The 24,437-nt window shown below is 55.6% G+C and overlaps 11 protein-coding genes across 11 annotated transcripts; 8 read left to right on the top strand and 3 right to left on the bottom strand.

Moving 5' to 3' along the window:
* On the top strand, positions 1–1,045 carry ASPACDRAFT_50892 (aromatic alcohol reductase; the record flags this gene model as incomplete). The annotated part of the gene is made up of 3 exons (XM_020202411.1): positions 1–33; positions 91–350; positions 424–1,045. The coding sequence occupies 3 exons, from the start codon at positions 1–3 to the stop codon at positions 1,043–1,045; spliced, it is 915 nt and encodes a 304-aa protein (XP_020058597.1).
* A 543-nt stretch (positions 1,046–1,588) lies between these two features.
* Positions 1,589–3,222, bottom strand: ASPACDRAFT_50891 (cytochrome P450; the record flags this gene model as incomplete). The annotated part of the gene is made up of 2 exons (XM_020202410.1): positions 1,589–2,016; positions 2,091–3,222. The coding sequence occupies 2 exons, from the start codon at positions 3,220–3,222 to the stop codon at positions 1,589–1,591; spliced, it is 1,560 nt and encodes a 519-aa protein (XP_020058596.1).
* Positions 3,223–4,063: 841 nt separating this feature from the next.
* ASPACDRAFT_41076 (zinc-dependent alcohol dehydrogenase family protein) lies at positions 4,064–5,230 on the bottom strand (the record flags this gene model as incomplete). The annotated part of the gene is made up of 3 exons (XM_020200881.1): positions 4,064–4,238; positions 4,300–4,657; positions 4,717–5,230. 3 exons carry the CDS (start codon positions 5,228–5,230, stop codon positions 4,064–4,066), a joined length of 1,047 nt encoding a protein of 348 aa, XP_020058595.1.
* Positions 5,231–5,948: 718 nt separating this feature from the next.
* On the top strand, positions 5,949–7,702 carry ASPACDRAFT_24798 (uncharacterized protein; the record flags this gene model as incomplete). Its single annotated transcript, XM_020199290.1, has 2 exons — positions 5,949–6,367; positions 6,523–7,702. The coding sequence occupies 2 exons, from the start codon at positions 5,949–5,951 to the stop codon at positions 7,700–7,702; spliced, it is 1,599 nt and encodes a 532-aa protein (XP_020058594.1).
* A 730-nt stretch (positions 7,703–8,432) lies between these two features.
* Positions 8,433–9,303, top strand: ASPACDRAFT_1854235 (GFA family protein). Its single transcript, XM_020197375.1, has 3 exons — positions 8,433–8,658; positions 8,739–8,938; positions 8,995–9,303. The coding sequence occupies exons 1-3, from the start codon at positions 8,515–8,517 to the stop codon at positions 9,101–9,103; spliced, it is 453 nt and encodes a 150-aa protein (XP_020058593.1). The 5' UTR covers positions 8,433–8,514; the 3' UTR covers positions 9,104–9,303.
* Positions 9,304–9,886: 583 nt separating this feature from the next.
* Positions 9,887–11,005, top strand: ASPACDRAFT_58599 (mandelate racemase/muconate lactonizing enzyme family protein; the record flags this gene model as incomplete). The annotated part of the gene is made up of 1 exon (XM_020203370.1): positions 9,887–11,005. One exon carries the CDS (start codon positions 9,887–9,889, stop codon positions 11,003–11,005), a length of 1,119 nt encoding a protein of 372 aa, XP_020058592.1.
* A 2,261-nt stretch (positions 11,006–13,266) lies between these two features.
* On the top strand, positions 13,267–13,931 carry ASPACDRAFT_114962 (CVNH domain-containing protein). The gene is made up of 3 exons (XM_020195862.1): positions 13,267–13,463; positions 13,582–13,763; positions 13,819–13,931. The coding sequence occupies exons 1-3, from the start codon at positions 13,322–13,324 to the stop codon at positions 13,822–13,824; spliced, it is 330 nt and encodes a 109-aa protein (XP_020058591.1). The 5' UTR covers positions 13,267–13,321; the 3' UTR covers positions 13,825–13,931.
* A 1,482-nt stretch (positions 13,932–15,413) lies between these two features.
* ASPACDRAFT_58597 (uncharacterized protein) lies at positions 15,414–17,483 on the bottom strand (the record flags this gene model as incomplete). Its single annotated transcript, XM_020203369.1, has 2 exons — positions 15,414–15,899; positions 16,002–17,483. 2 exons carry the CDS (start codon positions 17,481–17,483, stop codon positions 15,414–15,416), a joined length of 1,968 nt encoding a protein of 655 aa, XP_020058590.1.
* A 296-nt stretch (positions 17,484–17,779) lies between these two features.
* On the top strand, positions 17,780–19,522 carry ASPACDRAFT_41069 (arylsulfotransferase family protein; the record flags this gene model as incomplete). The annotated part of the gene is made up of 3 exons (XM_020200880.1): positions 17,780–18,344; positions 18,406–18,471; positions 18,534–19,522. The coding sequence occupies 3 exons, from the start codon at positions 17,780–17,782 to the stop codon at positions 19,520–19,522; spliced, it is 1,620 nt and encodes a 539-aa protein (XP_020058589.1).
* A 459-nt stretch (positions 19,523–19,981) lies between these two features.
* ASPACDRAFT_41068 (uncharacterized protein) lies at positions 19,982–21,797 on the top strand (the record flags this gene model as incomplete). Its single annotated transcript, XM_020200879.1, has 6 exons — positions 19,982–20,082; positions 20,148–20,656; positions 20,709–21,114; positions 21,208–21,360; positions 21,468–21,533; positions 21,599–21,797. The coding sequence occupies 6 exons, from the start codon at positions 19,982–19,984 to the stop codon at positions 21,795–21,797; spliced, it is 1,434 nt and encodes a 477-aa protein (XP_020058588.1).
* An 841-nt stretch (positions 21,798–22,638) lies between these two features.
* ASPACDRAFT_76644 (uncharacterized protein) lies at positions 22,639–24,092 on the top strand (the record flags this gene model as incomplete). The annotated part of the gene is made up of 2 exons (XM_020204743.1): positions 22,639–23,554; positions 23,636–24,092. Coding segments are annotated over exons 1-2 (814 nt in total), but the record flags the coding sequence as incomplete, so codon positions are not given.
* Positions 24,093–24,437: the final 345 nt, after the last annotated feature.

The following is a 24,437-nucleotide window of genomic DNA, read 5'->3' as shown; positions in this document are numbered from 1 at the left end:
ATGTCGTCAATCAAGCGCGTGGCCCTCGCAGGAGTAAGCCCTAACTCCCTTGAACATCCCTCAACCAAACCTCAACCTAACAACCCCCAGGCCAGCGGCAACGTAGGCAGTCAAGTCCTTCACGCCTTGCTCGCCCAGGACTTCACCGTGACCATCCTCACCCGCAAGCCTGCAACCGCAACGCCCTTCCCCGCAGCAGCCACCGTCAAGCAAGTCGACTTCACCTCTCCTGCCTCCCTCACTGCAGCACTAGCCGGCCAAGACGCCGTAATCGACACGACCTTTTCCCCGGACATCGACACCCCGCTCCGTCTCATCGACGCCGCCGCCGCAGCCGGCGTCTCTCGCTTGTTCGTCCTCACCCTCCACCCTTAACCCCCAACCACCAATATCCCCAAAACTAACCCTTACCTTTGTGCACAGCATAACAAGCGACTTCGGCCTTGACCCCACCAACCCAGGAATCCACGCACTCCCCGTCTTCGCCCGCAAAAAGGCCGCCTACGAAGCCGTGCAGCGTCACGCCGCCGCATCCCAACTCACCTACACCGTCGTCGCCTGCGGGGTCTTCCTAGACTGGGCTCTGAGCTCCGGTTTCGCAGGTCTGGACCTCCACTCCCGGAAAGTCCGTATCTTCGGCACCGGAGACAACGTCGTCCCCTGGACGATGCTGGAGGATGTAGGCCGCGCGACGGCGGCGGTGCTGCTGCATCCTCAGGAGACGCGGAATCGGGCGGCGTATGTGCATTCGGTGTATCTGTCGCAGAATCAGCTGGTCGGAGTGGTGAAGAAGGTGCTGGGTGGGGAGGGGTGGGAAGAGACGAGGGAGAGGGATATGCAGGGGTTGTTGAAGGGAGCGTTGGCAGACCTCAGGGAGGGGAGGGAAGTGACGGCTACGACGATTGAGGTGCAGATTCAGTATTGTATAGCTACGCGGGAGTTGGCGTATCCGTGGGAGAGGGATGATAATGAGCTGTTGGGGGTGAGGGCGTGGGGGGTCGAGGAGGTGGAGGGGTTGGTTGCCAGGGTTGTTGGTGGAGTCTGAGTTAGGGCTAAAGCGGTTGGGGGCTTACTATGCTATACCTTGTGTTGCGTAATATTCAAAGGGAGCTTTGGGTATATGTAAGGATCTATCTCACCTTGATGTATTGTTAGTGGTTACAACTCCCCACTCTATATCGACACATACGTCTAACTTGTTGCAGTGAGTCCATATTCTTCCTCAGTGTCAAATTCCTACTTCTCGGATTCTGGGCTCCGCCTTTCCATAGATAACACTCTCAACCCCCTTCTCCCTACCCTCACACTGACCTTTCTCCTCCCACTTCTCATTACTTGAAAGAGGTTTATGCATGTAATTTGCTTAGAGCAATGTGACTTGTACCCGGCCCAAACTTTCTGGATTACAGTCGCTCGCTGCGGATCCCAAATCCACCAGTGTACAAACAACTATACCGGGCGGTCAACCACTCGGTCCTCGGGACTAACATACATAATCCTTAAGAAATCAGGCTGAATCAGATCCACCATAGAAATAAAGACTATAATATTGCGAGATGTACTACGGCGACGATAACACGAACCCAAATCAACGAATCAGCCCTACGCGCGTCCCATTCCGCGAACACAGCGTCAACCCCCGACTCTCCTCCCACGGCCCGGGATCCCGACTCTCCAGTCCACGGAACTCCTGCACCATGCGCACCAGCACGTAGCTCGCCTCAGTCAACGCGTACCGCTGCCCGATGCAGATCCGCGGCCCGCCGTTGAACGGAAGATAGCCCCAGCGCAGCTGCAGTTGCAACTTGCCGTCCTCCCAGCGCTCTGGGCGGAAGTCGTCAGCATCATCCCCGTAGAGATCGGCCCGACGGTGCATGGCGTAAAGGTTGTAGGCGACGAGGGTGCCCTTGGGCACGAACGCAGGGGAGAGGCCGTCGTCGCCACCGCCCAGGGGGAGGACGGTGTCGCAGATGGCCTCGCGTTGGTTGCGGGGGACGACGGGGTGGAGGCGGAGGGCTGGTGGTTTGAATTAGCTCCAACGTTCGAAATCAAGTAAGCGTGACAAAGCAGCAGAAACAAGTGGAACGTACACTCCTTGATACAGCACTCCACAAACCTCAACCCCTGCAACTCCTCATAACTCGGCGGACGACCCTGCAAGCACTCCACCTCGCGGCGCAGCCTCGCCCAGATCGCCGGATTCTTAGCGAGCATGAAGAACAGATTTCCCAGCAAACTAGCCGTGGTATCCCGTCCAGCTAAGAGCACAGCCATCAACTCGTCCAGGATGCGCTCTTTATCCGATGTGCGCGCTGCCAGCTCGTGCGAGAAGATGCGCTTGCCCTTGGGCTTTTCCCCTTCTACCCCGTCCAAATCCTCCTGCTCGTCACCAGTCTTGCGCATCTCGACCGCACGCACCGCCTCCTCCACGAACACGCGCACGAAATCCCGACAGCGACGGTTACACTCATCCGCCTTGCGATCGCGGTAGAACACATTCAACCAACCCAAAGTACCCCGCACCAGCACCGCCTTCTGGGCATACTGGAACGCCTCCGCAAACCCCATCCCCTCTTTTTGGGTCTGACCCATCGGCGTGCGGAGAGTATGCACGGACTCCCCGAACAAGAACCCCGTCGCAGAGTCAATCGTATACTTGAAAAACCACTCCTGCAAGTCGACGGTAGCCCCATCCCGCGGCAACACATTCCATAAATCCTGGATGAGCTCCTCGAGCACGGCGAGGTCGGCGACGACCTGGTTCCGCGCGAAGCTGGGGCGGAGCAGGGCGCGCGAGGCGGCCCAGTGTGCGCCGTCGCTGTTGAAGATGCCTTGGCCCAGCAGCGGGCGGAAGGGCTCGGTGCGGTGGCGGAGCCCGTAGTCCTGGAAGTTGATTGACAGGATGGTCTTGATGTTCTCGGGCTCGATGGTCAGGATGATCCGGTGCTGCAGTTCGCGGGTTGTGAAGGTGTTCCCGTAGCGGTTGAAGAGCTCGCGGGCCCGTGCTAGGATGCGGTGCGCATGGATGGCGCGGATCATGCTGGGGAGGGTGTCTAGCCCTAGGAACGGGTCGCGGTTGAAGGACCGCGCGATGGGGCGGCAGCCATATTGTCGGGAGAGGTGGCGGTGGCGGAGGGTGCGGTGGATTCTCGTGAAGAGGTGGATGGTGGTGAGGGCTAGGGCTGCTAGGAGCAGGATTATGAGTTTGGGGGAGAGGGCCATGGTTGCTATGGGGGAGATGGATGGAGTGGAGGGTTTGTTGCATCTAGGCAGAAGCTATAGATGAGTTGGGTCACGTGATGGCTTGAGTCGTGATCTTAGCAGTCCCTGGTATAGACGAGGATGAGTGTCGGCTTATTGTACTGTGTCTGACATTGCGTCCGTACGGTTAATTAGCCGGTCGCATTCGAATTGGGATCAAGAAGAAGACAGATCTTCAATGTGGGAAGCTTCACGGCTCTCTACGCGGTTGTGAGCCTTCTCAGTGGGTTTCATAGTCAACGATCTTGTTCTAGTGATCGGATAGCAAGTTTGGGACAGTCATGATACGGGATCAACTTCGGATTTAAGCATCACTATCAACATCTTGAAAGCGTGATGAAGTATGCACACCATGGCAGCTTTGATACTGGACCGCTTCGTGGCTGAAGGATTGAGCCAGAACAGGCTTATCATTTACAGGTAGAATCGCTCCTATAGTGCCGAAAACAAAGACATTGTTGTCAGCAAGCAAGTAGCCAATCATATTGAAGAGCATTATCAAGCTTAAGGCTTCGAGAAACCACTGTACCGAGATACCTTACGAATGATAAACGCCTTAGTGTAATTGGGCCTGCAATTCGTACACAAAACCACCCTGATACCCACTCTTCCCTGCTTAAGCTCTGAATTACTAGCGGCTCGAATAGATTCTGAACGCCTTGCCTTGTCGCAGGTCCGTTGTAAAGACTGATACAACGACCAAGTATCGATCCCAGTCCTACTGGTGACTAGCAAGACCCGCATACAAGCAATGACATTCCATTCATCTTCTCTGACTTCATTCCGGCCAAATGCCCCAAGTCTACAGCTGAAGCACAATCTTCCCCACCTGCTTCCCCTGCCAAATATACTCGACCGCCTCCTCCGCCTTCTCGAACGGAAATACTGAGTCAATCAGATCATTTAAGTGAATCTGCGTCGCCGCCAGCGCCGCACAGAAGTCCTCCGTATCAAACTTCGAGCCCGCATTGATACCCCTGACACACGAATTAGCCAATCCCTCCAAACTCACTCACCCCACCCAAAGATCAAGCTTACCTCAAGACGACCCGCCGATCGATAATAACCGGCACCAACGCCGCCAGATCCTGCGCATTTTGCTTTCCCAGATACCCGACCTGGCTGACGACCCCGCCGCGCCGCGTGCACTTCATCGACCGCACGAGCGACGGCGTGCCCCCATTCTCGACCACAATGTCCACGCCCACCCCGTCCGTCAACCGGAGCACCTCCTCCTCCCACGCCGGGATCTTAGAGTAATTAACCGTCAACAACGGCGGATCCGCGTACTTCTTCTGCATGGCCACCAGCTTCTCATCGCTCGACGAGGTCAAGATCACGCGCAGGCCCGCCGCGCGCGCAAGCTTCAGCGCAAACACACTCACGCCGCCGGTTCCTGCCACCATGAAATCAGTCAACGCAGCACTCTCCAGAAAGACAATCAAGAAAGCCAACCCTGAATAAGAACCGTCTGCCCGATACTCATCCCCTTGAGCGCAGACCACGCCGTGACGCCCGCGCAGGGAATCGTCGCGGCGCTGATCCAGTCCAAATACGTCGGCAACTTGACGACCACCCTCTCATCGAACACGACGTGATCCGCCATGACCCCGTCCTCGTCGGCCGCGAGCCAGCTCCGGCCCAGCTCCCGGCCGGACACGAACTGCGTGTCGGTGATGGGGACGACGCGGTCGCCGACGGCCAGGCTGGTGACCTTGGCGCCGGCGGCGAGGACTTCCCCGGCGGCGTCGTTACATAGGATCCCGTGCGGGAGGACGGGCCACGGGTTCCCGCCGTTGGCGATGTTGGCGTCCCGGTAGTTGAGGGCGATGGCGTGGATTTTGATCAGCACCGAGGTGGGGCCTAGGGGCGGGAGGGGTTCGTCGACTGCGTAGAGTTTGCGTGTGCCGGGGGTGTAGTCGTCTGTTCGGCGGAAGGCGCGGCGGGTTGTTGGGAGGGCTGGGGGCATCTTTGGCGGTTGGTATTATGGGGATTGTGAGGTGTTGTGAAGTGTTTGAGGATTCGGTGTGAGAGAGGAGGGTGGGGGTGAGCATTTATGGTGAGCAAAGGGTTGTCTCCCCGGTGGAAGTGGGACGGAAGTAAACAGGGTCAAAAAAGATGTGGGGTTATTCCAACGTCATTTCGATGCCACAATGCATTTCCCCAGAATTCCTGATGCTTTGCTACGAGAGTGGAGATCAGTGGGAATCTTGGCGGGGAATGAATGGCATCAAGTTAGGGCTAAGGCCGATCGGGTAATGAGATCCGCCCCCAGGAGGGACAAGATAGCTTCATCTCACCATGATCAATCCACTTATCTTTCTGCACAACACCTGCGGTCGGCGAATAATGTACTGAAGATAGTGAGTTAATTCGATATCTCGAATATAGTAAGGTTATCTCCCTTGACAGCCAACCGTGCAGGGCAATTCCTATTGCGGTATGAGAAATGAGAGCCATCTCGAAATGGTCTAGCCTCGCCGTTTGCGGCATCCCCACTCCAGAGCCTTTGCATATGCCTATCTTCGAAATATCGGTGACGTCCCAGAATCTATACAGACCGGTGTCGAAGCAATTTATAACGTTGGGAACTTCCTCCGCTATGCGCAAGGGTCTCTCGTGCCCCTCTTACGAAAGAATCCTCCGCACCCAACCCCCTTCGAACCAATATCACCCCACGCAGCGCAATGTCAGAAGACAAGATAGATCGCAAACTAGAGGAAGCCGTCGAGGCCGACGTGCAGTCCTGTCCCGTGGAGCCCCTTGCGCCACAAGGCCTCCAGCGCCGACTGAACAACCGCCAAACCCAACTCCTCGCCATCGGAGGGTCGATAGGCACCGCTCTGTTCATCAGCATCGGCAACGGGCTCGCCGCCGGGGGCCCCGGCAGCCTGCTGGTAGCCTACACCCTGTATGCGCTCGTAATTGGATGTATCAACAACTGCGTAGCGGAGATGACGGTCCTGCAGCCCGTGTCCGGCGGCTTCATCCGGCTCGCCGGAAAATGGGTCGACGACGCCCTGGGGTTCATGGTGGGCTGGAACTTCTTCTTCTACGAGGCGCTGATGATCCCCTACGAGATAACCGCCATCAACCTGGTGCTGGGGTATTGGCGGGACGACATCCCCGTGGCGGCGGTCTGCGCCGCCTGCATTGCTCTTTACACGTACGCCCAGAAGCCTCCACAACTGCTATTAACCCACCACGATCAGCATACCTACCCCCAACCCCCACGAACCTGACACTAACACCTGAACACAGCGTAATCAACTTCCTCGCCGTGCGCGCCTACGGCGAGGCCGAATTCTGGCTCTCGAGCGGCAAGATCCTGCTGATCTTCACCCTCATCTTCTTCACCTTCATCACCATGGTGGGCGGCAACCCGCAGCACGACGCCTACGGCTTCCGGTACTGGCGCCACCCCAGCGCCTTCGCCGAATACCGCCACTCAGGCAATACTGGCCAGTTGGAGGGCTTCCTCGCCGCCCTCTGGTCGGCAGCCTTCACCATCGTCGGACCGGAGTACATCTCCATGTCAGCGGCGGAAGCGCAGCGGCCGCGCACCGTCGTGAAAGCCGCCTTCAAGACCATCTACTGGCGTTTCGGGCTGTTCTTCGTGCTCGGCGCGACCTGCGTCGGCATCGTCGTCCCCTGGACGGACCCCACCCTCCAAGCCATCCTGCACGGCCAGAGCAGCGCCAGCGGGGCCGCCGCCTCGCCGTACGTGATCGCGATGGCCAACCTCCAGATCACAGGTCTCCCGCACCTCGTCAATGCCCTCCTGATCACCTCCATCTTCTCCGCGGGCAACACACTGACCTACTGCGCCACGCGCTCCCTGTACGGCCTCGCCATTGAAGGCCGCGCGCCCCGCGTGCTCACCAAGACCCGGAACGGCGTGCCCGTCTACGCCTTCGGGGTCGTCATCTGCTTTCCCTTCCTCTCGTTCCTCCAGCTGTCGAACAGCTCCGCCAAGGTACTCAACCTGCTAGTCTCGCTCATGACGGCGGGCGCCCTGATCGACTTCCTGGTCATGTGCATCACCTACCTGCAATTCTACCGCGCGTGCAAGGTGCAGGGCCTCGATCGCGGGACCTTGCCGTATGTCGGGTGGGGTCAGCCGTACTGCGCGTGGGTCGGGGTGGTGGCGATGGTGTTCGTGCTGCTCGGCTCCGGGTATACCGCGTTCGCGCCGTGGGATGTCCAGACGTTCTTTGAGAATTATACCATGCAGCTGGTGGCGCCAGTGCTGTTTTTCGGGTGGAAGTGGGCGAAGGGGACTACACTGCTCAAACCGGAGGAGGTGGATTTGGTGTGGGAGGCGCCGGCGGTGGATGCGTACGAGGCGAGCTTTGAGGAGCCCATGCCTGGGTTTTGGGAGGAGGTGGTTGGGTTGGTGTGGCGGAGGGGGAGGGGGAGGGGGAGGGGGGACCAAGGTTGAGGGGTGAGATTTGGTACTCTCTGATTTGGGGTTTGAGGTGTGGTGTCGATAAAAGTGCTTGTGATCCTTGCGGTGGATATGTTGGTGATCACTAGGGCTGGATTTGGGCGTGAGAAAAGGGATAATTTTTCCATTTGCGCGGCTCGTTGGGCTAGCCCTATGTTTTGCCATCTGTCCGCCGATACACTCCACAATAAACAAAGCCTCACGCTCCCTTGCAAGAGGTGTTCTCTTCTCTCACAAGCAAAGTTCTGGCTTGGGCATCATGTCAGGAGACATATGGTAGCCACAAATAAGGAGATGAATCTGTACAAGAGGTAGCCCTGCGGTGTCCCGAAGGAGACCACTCGTTTCCCGACTGACTAGAAGACTAGCACATTTACACGGCGGAGATATGATCCGACAAGCATGAATATCAAGCTGCAGAGCAATGCACGTCAGGGTAATAATTGCCAATTACATCTTAAACTATTTCTCAATTGCCCAGCAAAATTGTCATTTTGATAACGAGGGCCACAGGACAAAAGCCTCAAGATGCTGCCTCCCCCTCGGAGAAAAGCAAGCTTACCCCGCGTATCTCCGACGAAGTGCCTCACAGAAATAGGCCTATCTAACCAGATCAGGTATATTGGATGAGCGCCAGATGCACGAGGCAGATCCACACGTCAGCCTGCTAATTCTCACTCACCCCTTCCAGCCCCGCACGCATATTCTTATCTCGACATCCGCACGCTAGATAACTTCACCCACACACTCAACCCTATTGCCCAACGCACATTGCGCTTCATCCGCACCCCGAATCACCACCCACCATGTCCACATCCACCCCGTCCACAACCCACACAGGCACCTGCCTCTGCCGCGCCATCCACTTCACCGTCGCCGGCCCCCCCACCGCAGTCTACTGCTGCTACTGCCGCGACTGCTCCCTGGGCGCCGGCGGGCCCTGCCAGATCGTGAGTCCCCAGCCCGCCCTACACTCATCAACCCCCCCTCCCCTCCCCGTCTTCTAGGTCAAAGTGTCCTGATAATACAGACCGCACGCTACCCCCGCTCCCAGTTCACCCTTCACGATACACAAGGGCAGCTATGCACCTACGCGATCACGGACACAACGAGCGGGGCGCCCAAGCACAAGTATTTCTGCGGAAGGTGCGGATGCACCGTCTACACTGTCCCGCGCGCGACCGAGGAGGGGGGGATTGTGGTGGTTAGGCCAGCGTTGATTCCTAATGGGTGCGTTTCTTCCTTGGATGATGGATTGGGTTTGTATGGTGTTGACAGCGATGTAGATTGGAGATCTTCAGGCCGCAGATTGAGTGTTTTACGCGGCATCGGCCGGGGTGGCTTTCTGGGTGTGAGGCGGTGGAGGAGAGGTTTGAGGGGAGTTCGAGGAGTTAGGGTTTTGGTCTGGTAATTGGATTGCAGTTATCGGCGTGTCTGGAACAGGATTGAGAGGTGGGGGCAATTGTGGATGTTTAGAAGGTCGTTTAAGAAACGCTTTCTAGGCGCAAAGGTTATACAGTTGGCTCGTATCTGGTGCTGTCTGCATTGTCTCAGTATTTGCGGATACGGAGGTGTTTTCCTGGGCTGTTGATGGCCACTCGCATTGAGGTGATTGAGCTGGTAAATTGACAGACATTTGCAATGGAAAACATTTTTTCTGTTCGAGATACTCTGGACATTGTAGGCCCTCTGCATGATCAGCACTAGGTCGAGTTTCCCCGCAATACGTGGTCCAACAAGATGATGCTGGGCTGGCGTGGCCAGTAATTTCGACAAATTCACCCATCAAACTCGATGAGGCAATGTAGAGTGCGGTAGATAAGCTCAGGCTCTCATGTTTGATACTGCACTCGGTCTAGTGACCAGCAACCAGCATTAAGCCGAGTAAATCAAGAAGACACTGCAAGTCGTAGACATCCCAAATGGGCAAATAATTCAGAACCCCAGAGCTGGGCGGATTGTCTACCCTTTCGGTAGTGCAAGACCGCACAGCTCGTGTGGACAACTTAGCCCTAAGGTCATGACCCTCTATGAAGAAGCCAGTACATGCACAGGATCTCAGCTGATCACTGCCAGGGTATATGAAACAGTCCTTTCCCTGGCTATAAACCAGACTATAAACCCAAAGCATCGGTATCCTTGTCTTTCTTTCAACCTACACACCGCTGGCCCAGCAATATGTCCACCCTCAAAATCACCCGCATCGACGTCTACCAAGTCGATCTCCCCTACGCCGGCGGCGTCTACCACCTCTCCGGCGGCCGCACCTACACCAGCTTCGACGCGACCATTGTCCGCATCACTACCAACACCGGCCTCGTGGGCTGGGGCGAAAGCACCCCCTTCGGCGCGACGTACATCACCTCGCACGCGCGCGGCGTGCGCGCGGGCATCGCCGAGCTCGCTCCGCACCTCCTGGGCCTGGACCCACGACGAGTCGACCGCATTAACGAGACGATGGACGCGGCGCTGGTGGGACACGCGCACGCCAAGACCGCCCTCGACGTCGCCTGCTGGGACGTCTTCGGCAAATCGGTCGGTCTGCCAGTCTGCGAGCTCCTGGGCGGTCGCACCAACACGCCCATGCCGGTGATCAGCTCGATCCACGTGGGCGAGCCGGCCGAAATGCGGCAGCGCGTCGCCGAGCACCGTGCCCGGGGGTACCTGGGCCACTCGGTGAAGGTCGCGGGCGATGATCCTGCCGCGGACGCAGCGCGGATTACCGCCTCATTGGCCGATCGCCAGCCCGGAGAGTTCTTCATCGTCGATGCCAACGGCGGACTGACGGTGGAGACGGCGCTGCGGATGCTAAGGCTGCTCCCGCCGGGGCTGGACTTCGTGCTCGAGGCCCCCTGCGCGACGTGGCGGGAGTGTCTCTCGCTACGGCGGCGGACAGACGTGCCCATCATCTTCGATGAGTTGGCCACGGACGATGCGTCGGTGATCCAGCTCGTGGCGGACGATGCCGCCGAGGGCATCGGGTTGAAGATCTCCAAGAACGGGGGATTGACGCGCGGCCGCAGGCAGCGGGATATCTGTCTCGCGGCCGGCTATACGGTCAGCGTGCAGGAGACCACGGGGTCGGATATTGCGTTCGCGGCCATCGTGCATCTCGGCCAGACGGTGCCGGCGCGGTCCCTGCGGTGTGTCCTGGAGAGTCGCGATATGGTGGCGCTCAAGACGGCGGATGGGGAGTTTGAGGTGCGTGATGGCAGGATCTCGGCGCCCACGGCGCCTGGGTTGGGGATTACGCCGCGCTTGGAGGCGTTGGGGGAGCCGGTGGCGAGTTACTTTTAGGTTGCTGCTCGAAGATATTTATAACGTGATTCGGTATAATACATTGCGTAGCTCGAAGTGTCATGGTGCCCTTGGATTTGCTGTCAGGAACAAGGTCGGTGGGATCTCACTCGTAGGGGCAGAAGCGTTATTTCTCCCTGGATTTTGATTTCGTGTTATGGGTGATTTCATCGAGCCGGATATATTATACCCTGACCATTTGGCATCCTCAGGGTGTGCTTCCTTGCATTTGGACTAAGGGAGCTGTACGATGTGCAAAGCACATCGATCTGCCACAAGTCGAATCTTATTGCTGACTTGCATGTTCAGCATTCTCGACCAGGGTTGAAGATTCATTGACCACGTTGGGAGATGTGGACCTCTGTTGCTGATGTTCAGATCTGTTGTTGTCGAGATACAGTCTTATATCGGTGAGACTTGCTTTCCTGCGAATGAGGTCGAACAAAAGCGCAATATCCGCGTCTGAACTGTTCTTCAGAGCCTGGAACAGCTCGACCAAAGTATCCCGTTCCGCCCGCATTTCTTCAACTCTCCGCTGAGAGGTCGAGCTCTGTCGCCCATCTTGGTCCGTGTCGAAGGTACAGGCGAATCGATGCTCGGTACAACATTCGCAGGCAGCGGCCTCGTCTCTAAGTCGGCACCATCGTCTTGTTAACTATGGTTAGGGATCAATGAGAAAGCAATGGATTGTTACTATTGTCTTTTGTCGCTGGCACTCGCCGCACGAATCCGACCCCTTGCGGAGGCGGGCTGTCATGACCTTGAGCCTAGTGAAAGATAAAGAGGACAGAGATGATGGAGCTAGGATGATAGGCTGCATAAGGAAGACTTAACATGTGTGTAACATATGATGCCAAGTTGTTCTACTCACAATCAGACCAATTTGAACAATCTCTGCTAGGGTGGAAGGAAGTCGCCCGACGGGACTTTGAATTATCTTCCCCAGTCACGGGTGCGTGCCGGCGCGTTAAAATCTCGGATTCTTTATCCGATCATGATTGAATCGGTGAACAAACATCTTCCATATAGTCTCTTGGTCATTCCAATTTTTTTTTCGTTTCATTTTTTATGTGTTTTTTTCTTCTTTTTCTTTTGGCATAATCACTTGTCAAGCCACCTCAGAAACCTCATCCACCTTATCTCACCATTTACCACCAAGCAAATCTTCCATCCTAAACTGAATCTTATTGCTCTATTCTTCAATCTCTTTGAATTCATGATTTTTACCTGCCTGAGTGAGCGACACGCATTACGGCTCCACGAATTCTGCTGAGTCAACGGGCAATCTAGTCATCCACCTACCGTTCAATGGAAACCAGCAGTACCGATATCGGCTATTTCTCTTGTACCTCGAGCTGCCGTGGGATGCTTTTCACAAGATTATGATATCGGACGGCTTATAGGTAGCAAACCGCTGAATATAGAGCCAAATCTTCTCCGAATTAGCGAGAGATTTCTAGGCATAGAGTAGTAACATGAATGAGGGTACATAAGCCCGGTGTCTGCTCGATCCAGAATTTGAAAACCTCGTCCGCGACCTGTTATCTCAGGGCGATACAAATGTCATAGCATTCGCCCTGCCGGTCCCCACAGACTGTGTCATGCAAGGTAATCCGCCAATCCCTGATCCTCGGACTAAACTTCTCGACACTGGGCTTCTGGGGGAGAGAATACTCTACTTGCGTACCTAGAGCACATATTCTTTTGGTGGAGATTGTTTTCGAACACAGCAGAGCTATGTATAGCATACAGTTCTTTAGTTATCATTTAAGGATCAGTGCTGCCTGTTTATAGCCAATACAGAGTGTATAGTTCTTGTTGTGCCCGGCCAGCTGCTGTGGGGCTTTTTATTATGTATGGCAAATATCTCTTATCATGGTATTTCCAGAGTAGATGTATAGTTCAAAGTGTGCTGATCAAAAGAAAAAAAACCATCATCGAGGAAGATAAGTTATAGAAAAATTGTTCGCAAAGCAGCGAATGAACTGTAGTTAACGCTTATGCCCTCACAAAAGCAATCAATTCCCACCGAGCCCCACCACGCAACGCAACTTGACATTCCACATCATACGAGTGACAACAATTCCCCATTCGCGCCCGTCACGACCCGCGAAGCAAGATGTCGTCATGCAGCCTGCATAGTGCAGTCGAATGCACCCTGCAGCGCCCAAAGGGCAGCCATGCGCAACCCCCACATCTCCACCCGCATATATAGCCCTAACCCCGCGACCTTCCACCACGATTCCTCATTTCCACCCTCGACCCAAACTTCAACCTACCCTCACCTCAACCTTTTTGAACTGTATATCAAACATCATGTCCTTCCACACCTCCTGCCAAAATATCCACCTCATCAAGGAGGACGGTCGCACCATCCTCCACGCCGAGGTCCGCCGCCGCAACAACGAGATGGTCGCGCGGACGTTTCCCTTGGATCGGCACATCGGGAATGCGAACGGTGAGTCCAGCTGTACATATCTAGCATCCACCTTTCTTTACCTGGGACTCGAAACACAATTTTTGTTGAGATTCCCGTGGAAAAGATTAGTGATAACTGACGAGTTTAATCACGACAGGAGGCTTCCAATGGGGCGGACACGACTTCACCCACAGCGCGCGCGACATCGAACTCGAACAGACCGAGCGGGGGCCACGGCTGACGGCCTTCCTGAAAGGTGCCGGCGGGGAATACAGGGAGTTGCAGGGCTTGTACCTGGCCGATCGAATCAAGAATGAGGACGGGAACCTGATCTATCTGGTGGGTTTGGAATTGTTCCCCGGTGTGGAGCGGGTTACTGACTACGTTCATCTAGAATTGAGTGATGCGACTCGTAAGGCTTGGGGCTGATTGGTTCGGATCAGCATGTAGGCAACAGGATACTAGGTAGTGGGGGTACATAATGGCATGATTTTTAAAGGCGGCTGGATTACGTTGTGTCGAGTGATGTATCGATGAGCGTAGGCGTTGAGACACTGTACACGGTACCGTAGTGCTCGTCAGGTTCGACTCACATGCGTCTTGATGAGGGGTGTAGTAAGGATGGTCGGATGGTCATGAAAGATATGTCACAGCGGGACATTAGAATACTCCTTACTCAGCCCCCCGAGCCCATGTCAAAGAGCTGGATTGTCGAGACTCCACTCGTAATCGACAGTAACGTTTTCTAGGGATCAGCCCGCAACTCAGCTGGGTCCGGATGATAACCCGACGGAATTCCATTCCGTGGAGGGTAACAACAAGATTAAAAAAGGGCCATAATATCCCCCTTGCATAGGAGGAGGATAAAGCAAAGCGAAACAGACCACGCACAAAATGGTTGATAAGAAGGTTTGTCAACTCCACAGCCGCCGGCCCTCGGAGGCCCCAAAATCACCCGCTGATCATACATAGAGAATCTACTACAGCTATAAGAGTATCGAAGCCTATGACAAGTACGATGACGATGTGAGGAAGTAAGTGCAAATCGACCTCCAATCCAACCAACCTGATGCAGCTAATTCCCGAACCCACGACAGAATCATCCAAGATGATACCGACCAGGACATCTGGATCTGCAACCGAGCGCTGCCTCCTACCTGCTACCCTCCGTAAGCCTGCGACCACTGGATTAGTTCGGTTAGAGACTGACAGTATCTTTCAGGCCTCTCAGTGAGGAGTGCATCAAAAAGCTGAAGGAACTGAGTGAGGATGTGATTGTTCATGAAATTGAGGGTTAAGGATCGGAGTGGTATACCTATGTGTGCTTCACTTAAAAGAACCCAATAATTAGCAGCTAGCTGTTCTATGGTCTCATCCTGTCAGGTAACGAGGTGCAGGTACTTTATTCTGTTCTGAAGCCCTGAATGTCATGAGTTGGTAGAAGCCCGGAATGTCTATCTGACATGATATCACGAGGAAGAATGTCCTACATGAGTTAGCATGTGCTACTTTGTGGTATAGTGAAAAGGTGCTGCGATATTGTACTGAAATTTGGAAGCAGATAGTCTGGCTCTTGGTAGAATGATTAACTTACACTTTGCTACTCCCGGTTGAGAACTGGCTAATAGAGGTGGCAAAGGGACAAAATGTGTATTGTACTGCGAAACACCAAGAAAGAAAGGTCAATGCAATAGAAACCTGCATGTAGGCTAACCTTGCTGTGGTAGATTTTGGCCAGTTGTATGGATGCAAATAACATGCCCAGAAGATCTGAGAAGATCTGATTAGGTTCCCCCTGCATGCACTTGAAGCCCCTAAAACTCTCACAAACCACCTGTACCTACTCCACCGCCCTATATCCAAGTCCATATCCCGACTTCAGCTAGGTACAAACAGCAACGACCAAACACCACACTCCCAAAACCCAGTCCAACCCAGGGTGTCCATAACCGTTACCGTCCCTGATACGATCCAACCAACAAGACATGATCAAAAATGCCCCCCACCCATCTGCGCCCCGAACTCGAAGAACTCCGGCCCGAAGAGCGGGTCTGTGGGGGACAGGGCCAGAGGATCCGGGATAGCGATGAAGCTGGTATTGTTGTACACAGTCGGCACGGCACCAGCAGCATTAATCGAGGCGGAGGGCAAAACCTGATTCGGTTCTGTGGCTCGGTAACGTTTCTGCCCGGTCCGTTGACGAGATCGCGTCACTCGGTAGGGGTACTCGAGTCGGGAAAGCCCGGGGTCTTGTTCCGGTTGTTGTTGAGATGGTTGGGATGCTGGCTGGAATGAGCGCTGGTGATCGCTTTTGCAGGACTGGGTCGGGGTTGTTGTTGTTGTTGCAGCAGCGGAGGTGGGGAACTCGAGAACCTCCCAGAAGCCGGACAGTCGGACGCGGAACTCCGTGTTGTGGTGGGTGCTTTGTTGGTAGGCTGTTGCGGTGTCGTGGATGAGTTGGTGGAGGGAAATGGACTTTCATGGGTGAACAGGATCAGTACCTGAGGGATTGTTCATGGATAGCAGAGCAAGGGAAGCAAAGAAAGAGATGAAGGAGGGGACGGGAAGAAAACGTACAAGTCTACGCAGCGCAGGCCAAATCGCCCCGAGCTGCTCGACCATATCGATGCAGCGCTGCAGTCGCTGCTTCTTACTTGCGCGCTCATCTGTCGACCCGGTGTATTGGAGCTGGAGCTCGATGGTGGCCACGATGGCAGCGCAGTACCCCACAATGGGATCAGTAATCCTAAAAGCTTTCTCTTCGAGGAGAATCAAGAGGTCGGAGATCCAGCGTGTGTGGTGGGTGATGAGCGAGGAGGTCTGTTGCAGATGGATCTCCGGCACGGGCCCTGTCTCTCGAGCACAGAGCATAACCAGGAGCGGGTGGTTGAGGAGGCAGACAGTGGTGTGGTACAGAAACCGACTCAGAAACCACGGCGCCCAGTACTCCCGGTCTGCGTTGATGTCTTCCGGGTTCTGAGCCTCGGGGTTGACCACTGCATATCGATGGAAGGAGGGCAAGCTGGCCCCGATCTGGAGCAGCAGTGACATCCGCTGGGAATATGCGGACTTGTACGACCACGGCGGGGGGTCGGGGTTGGCGTGTCCACGGCTGCGGACGTACGACCGTGCTTGGGACCAGACTTCACTTAGATGGATGACCGCCATCATGATCCCTTGGTCTGCGTACTGATACTCCTCGGGTGAAGGGGTCGGGCTGACTTTGCTGGGGAAAAGCCGTGGGGCGTGCTCGCGTAGGCGAGCATCTTCGGTCAAGAAATCGCTCATAGTATGTGTGGTTGTCCAGTAGAACTTCTGTAGAAGGACAATGCTCCAACGGCATCGAAGAGCTTCGTCGTCGTACTCGAGCCCTGCCCGTCCAGGCGGGCGCGTCGAGCAGGGTATTACATGCTCCCAGGAGACGAGCAGTGATATGTAGGAATGCAAGCGCTTAATATCATCATCGAGCCCTGCAGCCGTAGCAAGCAGGACGAGAGTCTGCAACGTCCAAAGAACCACGTCCCCGCTGAGGATATGCTCCATAACCAGCCGATGAGCGATCTGCCTGTATCCGGCATAGACCTCCTCTCCGCCAGGATGCTCCGGATGGGGCGAGAAGCGCCCCGCCACCGCAAGCAAGGCATAGACAAGCCCCATATCCCGGGTCTGGAGAGTGCTGAGGAAGGTGTCATGGTGGAATAGTGGGAAGGGCTGCGACTCCACCCATTGCAAGTACAATTGCGCGATCTCTGAGACTTGGACCCAGGGCGGCAGGGCTAGCCTAGTGAGGGGGAGCTCTGGTGTTGCTGGAGCACGGTTTATAGAAAGACTGGTTTGTGCGTCACTCAATTCCTGTGATATTACCTGTCTCTTGGGCAGACTGAGGCCAACTGCGCGACGATCGTCATACGAGCACGGTTGTCGTAATCGTGCACAGTGGGCGCATACGGGCCTCTGGCCGGGGCATTTGGATTTCTTCCTGCGACAAGGCAGACAGGCTTGCTTGGCCCTTGGACGGGGATTAGGAACGGAACTAGAGGTATTGGTGCTTAGGGACATCATGCAGCAACCAAGTAGTGACAGCAATCGAGCGATAAGGAAGACGGGGAGGAATACGGAGTTTTATAGTGAATGCCGTGCCAAGACGGCAGCCATACCGACCCGGCCCGTTTGACGTGATTATCTCCGAAATGGCATCAAGATGGAGAACATGGGGAACCAATACATTCTACGTAGAATATAGAGTACCTTATAAATCGTTGGTCCTGCGACTTGTGATAGCATGGTTTTGTTGGAAAAATCTATTCTCCATCACATTGATTCCCCTGAGTCCCCGTCTGGTGTCAATTACCCCAATGACTCGGCCTCAGATCGTCCTTCTCACCCTGGTTAGCCAGCTGGCTAGCCTGGCAACTGCAGACTGGCAGTATAGATCACGGCCAGACCTATCTCCTCCCAAGTTGAACGTCACTGTTCCCGCGGCCGCCTCTACGGCTCCCGGCTACATCTTTACCGCGCCGTACTTAGGGTTCGATGCGGGCAGTACCGGCCCCGAGCAGCCGGGCGCGTACATCTTCACCAACGATGGCGATCTGGTCTGGTCGGCCACTGGCTATCTAGCCGGGTGGGTGGCAGACTTTAGTCCTACCGTGGTCGATGGAAGGCTCGTCCTGCGCGCCTTTCAGGGGAGACTCGATGCCCCGCACGGACGCATGTACGGTGATCATGTCATCCTGGACGACCATTACGAAGCCATCAAAACGGTCCGGGCAGGATCGCATCGACTGGTCTCGTGCCATGAGTTCCAGATACTAGAGGGAGAGACTGTTCTGATTGAAACGCCGGTCTCAATCCCCACCGATCTCTCACCCTACGGGGGCGATGAGAATCAGACGTGGGTAGTGACGAATGGGTTTCAAGGTCGGTTTCCCTCTCTTCACTAGTCCTCATGAAGCTAACTTAAATCTTTCTGCAAATTCAGAGCTCGATATTCAAACCGGTCAAGTCCTCTTTGAATGGTACAGCTACGACCACGTTAGTCCCAAATGTGAGTACCTCAAGCTTAGGCAACACCAGCATAAACCCCCACTGACCCAATCTCCCGAATAGACACCCATTTCCCCCTAGAAGAGACCGGCCCATTTGGCGGACGCTCCTCCTTTGACGCCTGGAACTACTTCCACATCAACAGCGTCGACAAGGACGACGAGGGCAACTACCTGATCTCCGCGCGCAACTACGCGGCCATCTTCAAGATCAACGGCACGGACGGCGAGATCATCTGGCAGCTGGGCGGGCGCGCAGGCTCCGGCTTTGAGATCCCTGACAGTGTGCAATTCGCCCACCAGCACGACGCGCGCTTCCGGTACCGCTCCGCCGACGGCACCATCGAGCATATCTCCTTTTTCGACAACGCGATGCACACCGTCCCCGGCCATGCTCTGAACCCGTTCTCCCGGGCGCGCATTGTGGAACTCAACCACACCGCCAGCACGGCGTCCGAAGTGCGTACCTACACTCCCCCGGACGCGCTGGCCACCAAATCCCAGGGCAACGTGCAGCTGCTGGCCAATGGAAACGTCTTCGTCAACTGGGGCCAGGCGGGTGCGGTGACTGAGTATGCCGAGGACGGGGAGGTGCTCTTCCATGCGTTCCTGGACTCGGAGCCGTCGAAGAACGTGCAGAGCTACCGCGGATTCCGCGCGGAGTGGACCGGCTTCTCGCCCGAGGAGCCCGCGGTGCTGGCGGTGCGCAGCCAGCAGGATAGATTGACGGTGTATGTGTCCTGGAATGGCGATACCGAGACACGCACGTGGCAATTCTATTTGGTCTCGCAGGAGAAAAATGTTCAGGTTGTCACGTCGATCGGAAAGGCGAAGCGGACGGGATTCGAGACTGTCTTCACGTCGCAGGTCGCGACTTCTGTGGTCGGGGAGGACTCGGTGCGTGTTCTGGCTGAGGCCTTGGACTCCAGAGGCCGGTCGCTTGGAAGGAGTAGCGCGATCAAGCTGCAGGATGATGCGTTTTATCCTTGGGAGTCTGCGAATGCTGGTAGCAATGGTCAGTATGCGAGCGACCAGATTATACTCGAATTGTGATAGGGCCATTAGAGGTCAACGCGATGAGGTAGATAATATACGATGTACCAGACGTGGATTCCCCTTGGTTCGCCACCATAAAACTAGTTGTGGCTAACTCACTGGGTGATCTGTAGATAAGAAATGTGCGCAGCTGCCGAGTAGACTTGTTCCGCGTCTTGTAACATCTATCTGATGGTGTCATCAGCAATGGATATGCTCTCGTTCAAGCGTGCATGTCCGACTGTCGCAATGCCGTCTTTCGCCGTGTACACTGAGTTTAGCTAGACAAGACGAGCGTCTTCTCCTGCCTGCTCATCTGGGTGGCTGATGATGCAATAGCCCTAGAGCCCTAGAGTCGAATCTATGAACATATAAACCGAGAGTGGGAGCTACTCTCCTCTTAACTACGGCCACTCATCACTTTTCGTTCCTTCCCAAGTCCACCAGGGTGTCATAACAGTACCCTTTACCTACACAATGTTCGAGATCGCTGAGAAAAGCCTGGGCGGAGAGGTACTGGAGCTCGAACCCAGCAGACCGCAATGGACTAAATCGGCAGAACGACGTGTCCGTCGCAAGTAAGCATTGGCCAGCCCTTCCGCCCTCACAACCCTACCTAACATGTTTGCCCACTCGTACATAGAATCGATTTCATCCTTCTGCCCATTTTAGGCCTCGCGTTCTTCGCCCTGCAGCTCGACCGTGGAAACATCAGCACGGTGTTGACCTCAACAATCACCTCAGACCTCAACATCACCACCAACCAGATCAACGTCGGCTCACAGCTGCTGTCCGCCGGGATCGTGCTCACCGAGATCCCATCCAATATCTTACTGCAGAGGTTCGGCCCGAAATGGTGGCTGTCCTTCCAGCTGCTCGCCTGGGGCTTCGTGGCCACCTTCCAGGCGTTTGTGTCGAACTATGCCTCGTTCCTCGCCACGCGACTACTCCTTGGCCTGCTAGAGGGCGGATACATCCCCGGAGCTTTGTTCTACCTGTCGACCTGGTACAAGAAGAAAGAGCTGAGTTCCCGAGTCACCTTGTTCTTCTTTGGCCAGATGTTCTCCGCCGCCACCTCGAATCTGATCTCCGCTGGACTGTTGAAACTGGACCAGTCGCAAGGGTTGGCAGGGTGGCGATGGGTGTTTCTCGGTAGCATCCCCTCCTCTACCTCCTCTATTCATCGCATACTGACCCCTTACAGTTGAAGGCCTCATAACCATCTTCATCGGTATCATCTTCCTCCTTCTCCTACCCACAAGCACGACCAACGCCCGACCACTCCTGACGCACCGCTTCCACTGGAGCTACTTCACCCCGGACGAGCTGGAAATCATCCGACAGCGGTATGCAGCCGACGCGCACAGCAACCCCACCGACGACAGCCGCGTGCGCATCCGCGCGCGGGACATTTGGCGGACGGTGCGCAAGCCCACCATCATTCAACACTTTTGCTTCACGCTGGTGTCCATGAGCGCCCTGTCCGGACTGACCACCTACACCCCGACGCTCATCAGATCTTTTGGTTATGATGCCATTCACGCCAACCTGCTGGCGTCCGTCCCGGTCTACTGCAGCATGGTGTTGACTTTTACATTTGCGTATCTGAGGTACGTTCCTTGCAGTATTCCCCTCCACACTATACGTATCCTTACAACAGTCTTTCTTTCCCACCCGACTTGAATACTAACCTCAAAAAAAAGCGACCGCACCAACCAGCGTGGTCTCTTCGTCCTCCTAGGCAGCACCTGGAACCTCATCGGCTACATCTGCCTCCGCGAGATGCCCACCACGGCGAGCCGGCAGCATAAGTACGGGACTATCGTCGCGGCGAGCGTGGGGTATGCGGCTATGCAGTACGTCCTTGCTTTACCAATCCTTACCTTGCCACTACAATCCCTGCCATTACAGTTCCTGCCTTCCTTCTTTTTCTTTGTTTTAAGCAACTAATAGTATATCAAAGCATCCTAAACGTCGCCTGGCTAGCAGCGAACTGCACCACGCCCCAGGAAAGAAGCGTGGCCCTTGCGTTTGTCCCCCTAGCCCTCTCATTCCGTCATACGCGGAGAATACAGCAAGTTCTAACGCAAGCAGACTCGTCATCATGGCCGCCAATCTATCCGGGATCAGCGGGGGCCAGATCTTCCGGACGGGCGATGCCCCGCTCTACCGGCATGGGCTGACGGCGTTGTGTGCGCTGGCGGGCGCAGCGTGGGTGCAGGCGGTGGGGTTGAATGTTTGGTATTGGGTTGGGGGGAGGAAGGGCTCTGCGCATGTCAAGACGGCGGAGTAATCAATTGTGCTTTGAAGGTTGGGGGTGAAGATATGTGGGTGGAGGAGGCCAGGGAGGAAGGGCAAAAGCGCGGCGGGAGAGAGTGTAGGGCTGAGGGCTACGCCGGGCTGGGGTATTGAGTGTGTTGGGGTTGGGTGTCTGTACTACAGATAGTACACATGTAGTATTGTACTGTACTCGCTGCTAGGTGGATCCGGGCCGGGAAAATCATTGTCTCAGACGGTGAAGATTCGCATTTGATGGACAAGGGACTAAGTCTCTATCTGGTCCTGCCCGGGTCAGTTAGCTCTATTGCACTTTGAGGTGCCTTTGACGCGGTTGGTCTTATGATTGTGCTTCCTTAGTGTCGTTAGTCTTGTAATCCGGTCTCTTTAGTGCCTTTAGTTTCGTGATCTGGTTCCTTTAGTGCCGTTAGCCTTGTAATCTGGTCCACTTTCCTAGCCATCCTCCCTCGCAGCCCGGAGACACGTTGTCTCAGATCTGCCACGAGGCTGAGCGGGGTCAAGGGACTTGCTCACTCGGTCGTTGCTTGTTTCTTAGTGCAATTGCCTTGATTCGGGGGCGGATTAGGGCGGATAAGGGCGGCTATTCATCCGGAACGGGAACGGGACGGAGCGGGTCGGGACGGAGCATGATCAATGCTACGGCTGGGTGACTCGATGCAGGGGTTTAGTTCTACAGGGAATTAGGGCTGTCGCAACGGAGTGAGAAAAAGACATTGCGCTGAGATAAGCACTGAGCTTCGGGGCACAGAGGCTTCCACCCCTAAGGATACCCCGTGTAACACTGTTAGGATTGAGTATTAAGAAATTAAATGTCATCCGCTGAACAAAAAGAAGAACGGACATGCGGTGGGTCCGCGACTGCCACAATCGATTCATGCCCCTGCAAGAGACAATTCTGCAAGACTGCCTTGCCTCAGCCGGACGAACACCGAGCATCAAGGGGCACAAACAGCCCTCGGCTCCAAGCATACCCCGTCCAAGCATTCTCATTGGCCGTGCCGGAACTTTAGTTCCGCAGCCAAGATAAAGAAGTGGGCCTGGAGCTGAATTCTCAATTGCCTGCGCGCCGAGCTGAGCTGATCTCCGTGATCGGCACCAATCGATCGAAATCTCGATCTCTGCCCAGCAATCGCGATACAAAGTACGGTGCGTACGTCATCTATAAGTTCTCCATCCCCGCCTGCATGCGGTGATAACATCCTGAACCTGCCCCGGAGGACCCCAGAGCAGAACCTCCCATCCACACCGCAGAGCCATCACCATGGCCGAACCCCCGCAAAAGGGTACAGTACAGCCCTACCCATCTCCAGTCGAACCACTACTAACCCAACCCCAAGTCTGGGCCTCCCTAATCACCAACCTCAACTACCTGCCGGGCCTCCTAACCCTCGCCCACTCCATCCAAACAACCAACACGATCTACCCCTTCATCGCCCTCTACACGACCTCCTTCCCAGAAGAAGGCATCGCCGCCCTCCGCGCCCGCGGCATCCCCTCCCGCGAGGTCCCCACCATCACCCCGTCCGGGAATTGCACCCACGAGCACGACCCCCGCTTCGCCGAAGCCTGGAAGAAACTCGTCGTTTTCTCGTTAGAAGACTACGCCCGCATCGTCCTGCTGGACAGCGACATGCTCGTGCGGCAGAACATGGACGAGCTGATGGAGATCCCCCTCGATGAAGACCGAATCCTGGCGGCCAGCCACGCCTGTGCCTGCAACCCGCTGAAAAAGCAGCATTATCCGAGAGACTGGTACGCCACCCTAGATTTTAGAACACATACATCCCCAGCCTCACCCACACACTTACATCCAAGACTGACTTTGCGGAAAAGGACCCCCGCAAACTGCGCCTACACAGCCCAACACCCCACCCCGGACACCGCGCAGACCACCGGTCCCCCGGCTACCGCGGGCGTGGCGATGCTCAACAGCGGGCTGCTGGTCGTGCAACCCCGACAGACCGACTTCGTCGCGGTGCAGACGGCGCTCCACGACACGGAGCAGGTAAAAAGGTACGCGCTGGCGGACCAGGAACTGTTGTCGAATGTGTTCCGGGGCCGGTGGCGGGCGTTGCCGTATGTGTATAATGCGTTGAAGCCGATGCGGGGGGAGGGGGAGGGTACGCATGCGGGGATCTGGCGGGATGGGGCGGTGAAGAATGTGCATTTTATTTTTGCGGTGAAGCCGTGGCAGATGGACCGGGAGCAGGGGGAGGGGGATGAGTTGGTTGGGTGGTGGTGGGCGGTGGATGAGGAGAGAAGGCGCGGGGAGGTGGAGAGGGGGGTGGTGGATGGGTATTAGTATGAAGTGTAGCCCTAATTTCGGGGAGGACTGTTTCCTCGCGCTTTGAAGATGGGGGTTCTCGGTTGTTCTCTTCTAGCTGCACTGTACTCGTTTCCGCCGCCTGGTTGCTTAGGATAAAGTGCAGGGGGATCACGATGGAGTGACCCAACTGGCAGACAGTAGTTGTGAAAGTGGGGAGGCAAGCCTGCCTGGCGCATGAACAGGAAGAGCAGTTGGGTCTAGTCGATTGAACGACTCAACAACCAAACAACGAAACAAACCCCCTATCTCACGGCCGAAGTACGGTCGAAATGAAAGACACAACACGAGAACCATCACACAACAAGATCC

The sequence above is a fragment of the Aspergillus aculeatus genome (genome assembly GCF_001890905.1).
Source record: "Aspergillus aculeatus ATCC 16872 unplaced genomic scaffold ASPACscaffold_4, whole genome shotgun sequence".
Taxonomy (NCBI): domain Eukaryota; kingdom Fungi; phylum Ascomycota; class Eurotiomycetes; order Eurotiales; family Aspergillaceae; genus Aspergillus; species Aspergillus aculeatus.
Note: the sequence above shows the minus strand (reverse complement) of the source record. Positions and strands in the feature narration are given on the sequence as shown.

What these genes read in the sequence shown, in the direction of transcription:
- ASPACDRAFT_1854235 (XM_020197375.1), top strand. Translation starts at nt 8,515, where the DNA reads ATGTCCACATCCACCCCGTCCACAACCCACACAGGCACCTGCCTCTGC. An exon ending in CCGGCGGGCCCTGCCAGATC is followed by an intron (nt 8,659 to 8,738) that starts GTGAGTCCCCAG and finishes CTGATAATACAG; the next exon opens with ACCGCACGCTACCCCCGCTC. An exon ending in CCAGCGTTGATTCCTAATGG is followed by an intron (nt 8,939 to 8,994) that starts GTGCGTTTCTTC and finishes ACAGCGATGTAG; the next exon opens with ATTGGAGATCTTCAGGCCGC.
- ASPACDRAFT_114962 (XM_020195862.1), top strand. Translation starts at nt 13,322, where the DNA reads ATGTCCTTCCACACCTCCTGCCAAAATATCCACCTCATCAAGGAGGAC. An exon ending in GCACATCGGGAATGCGAACG is followed by an intron (nt 13,464 to 13,581) that starts GTGAGTCCAGCT and finishes TAATCACGACAG; the next exon opens with GAGGCTTCCAATGGGGCGGA.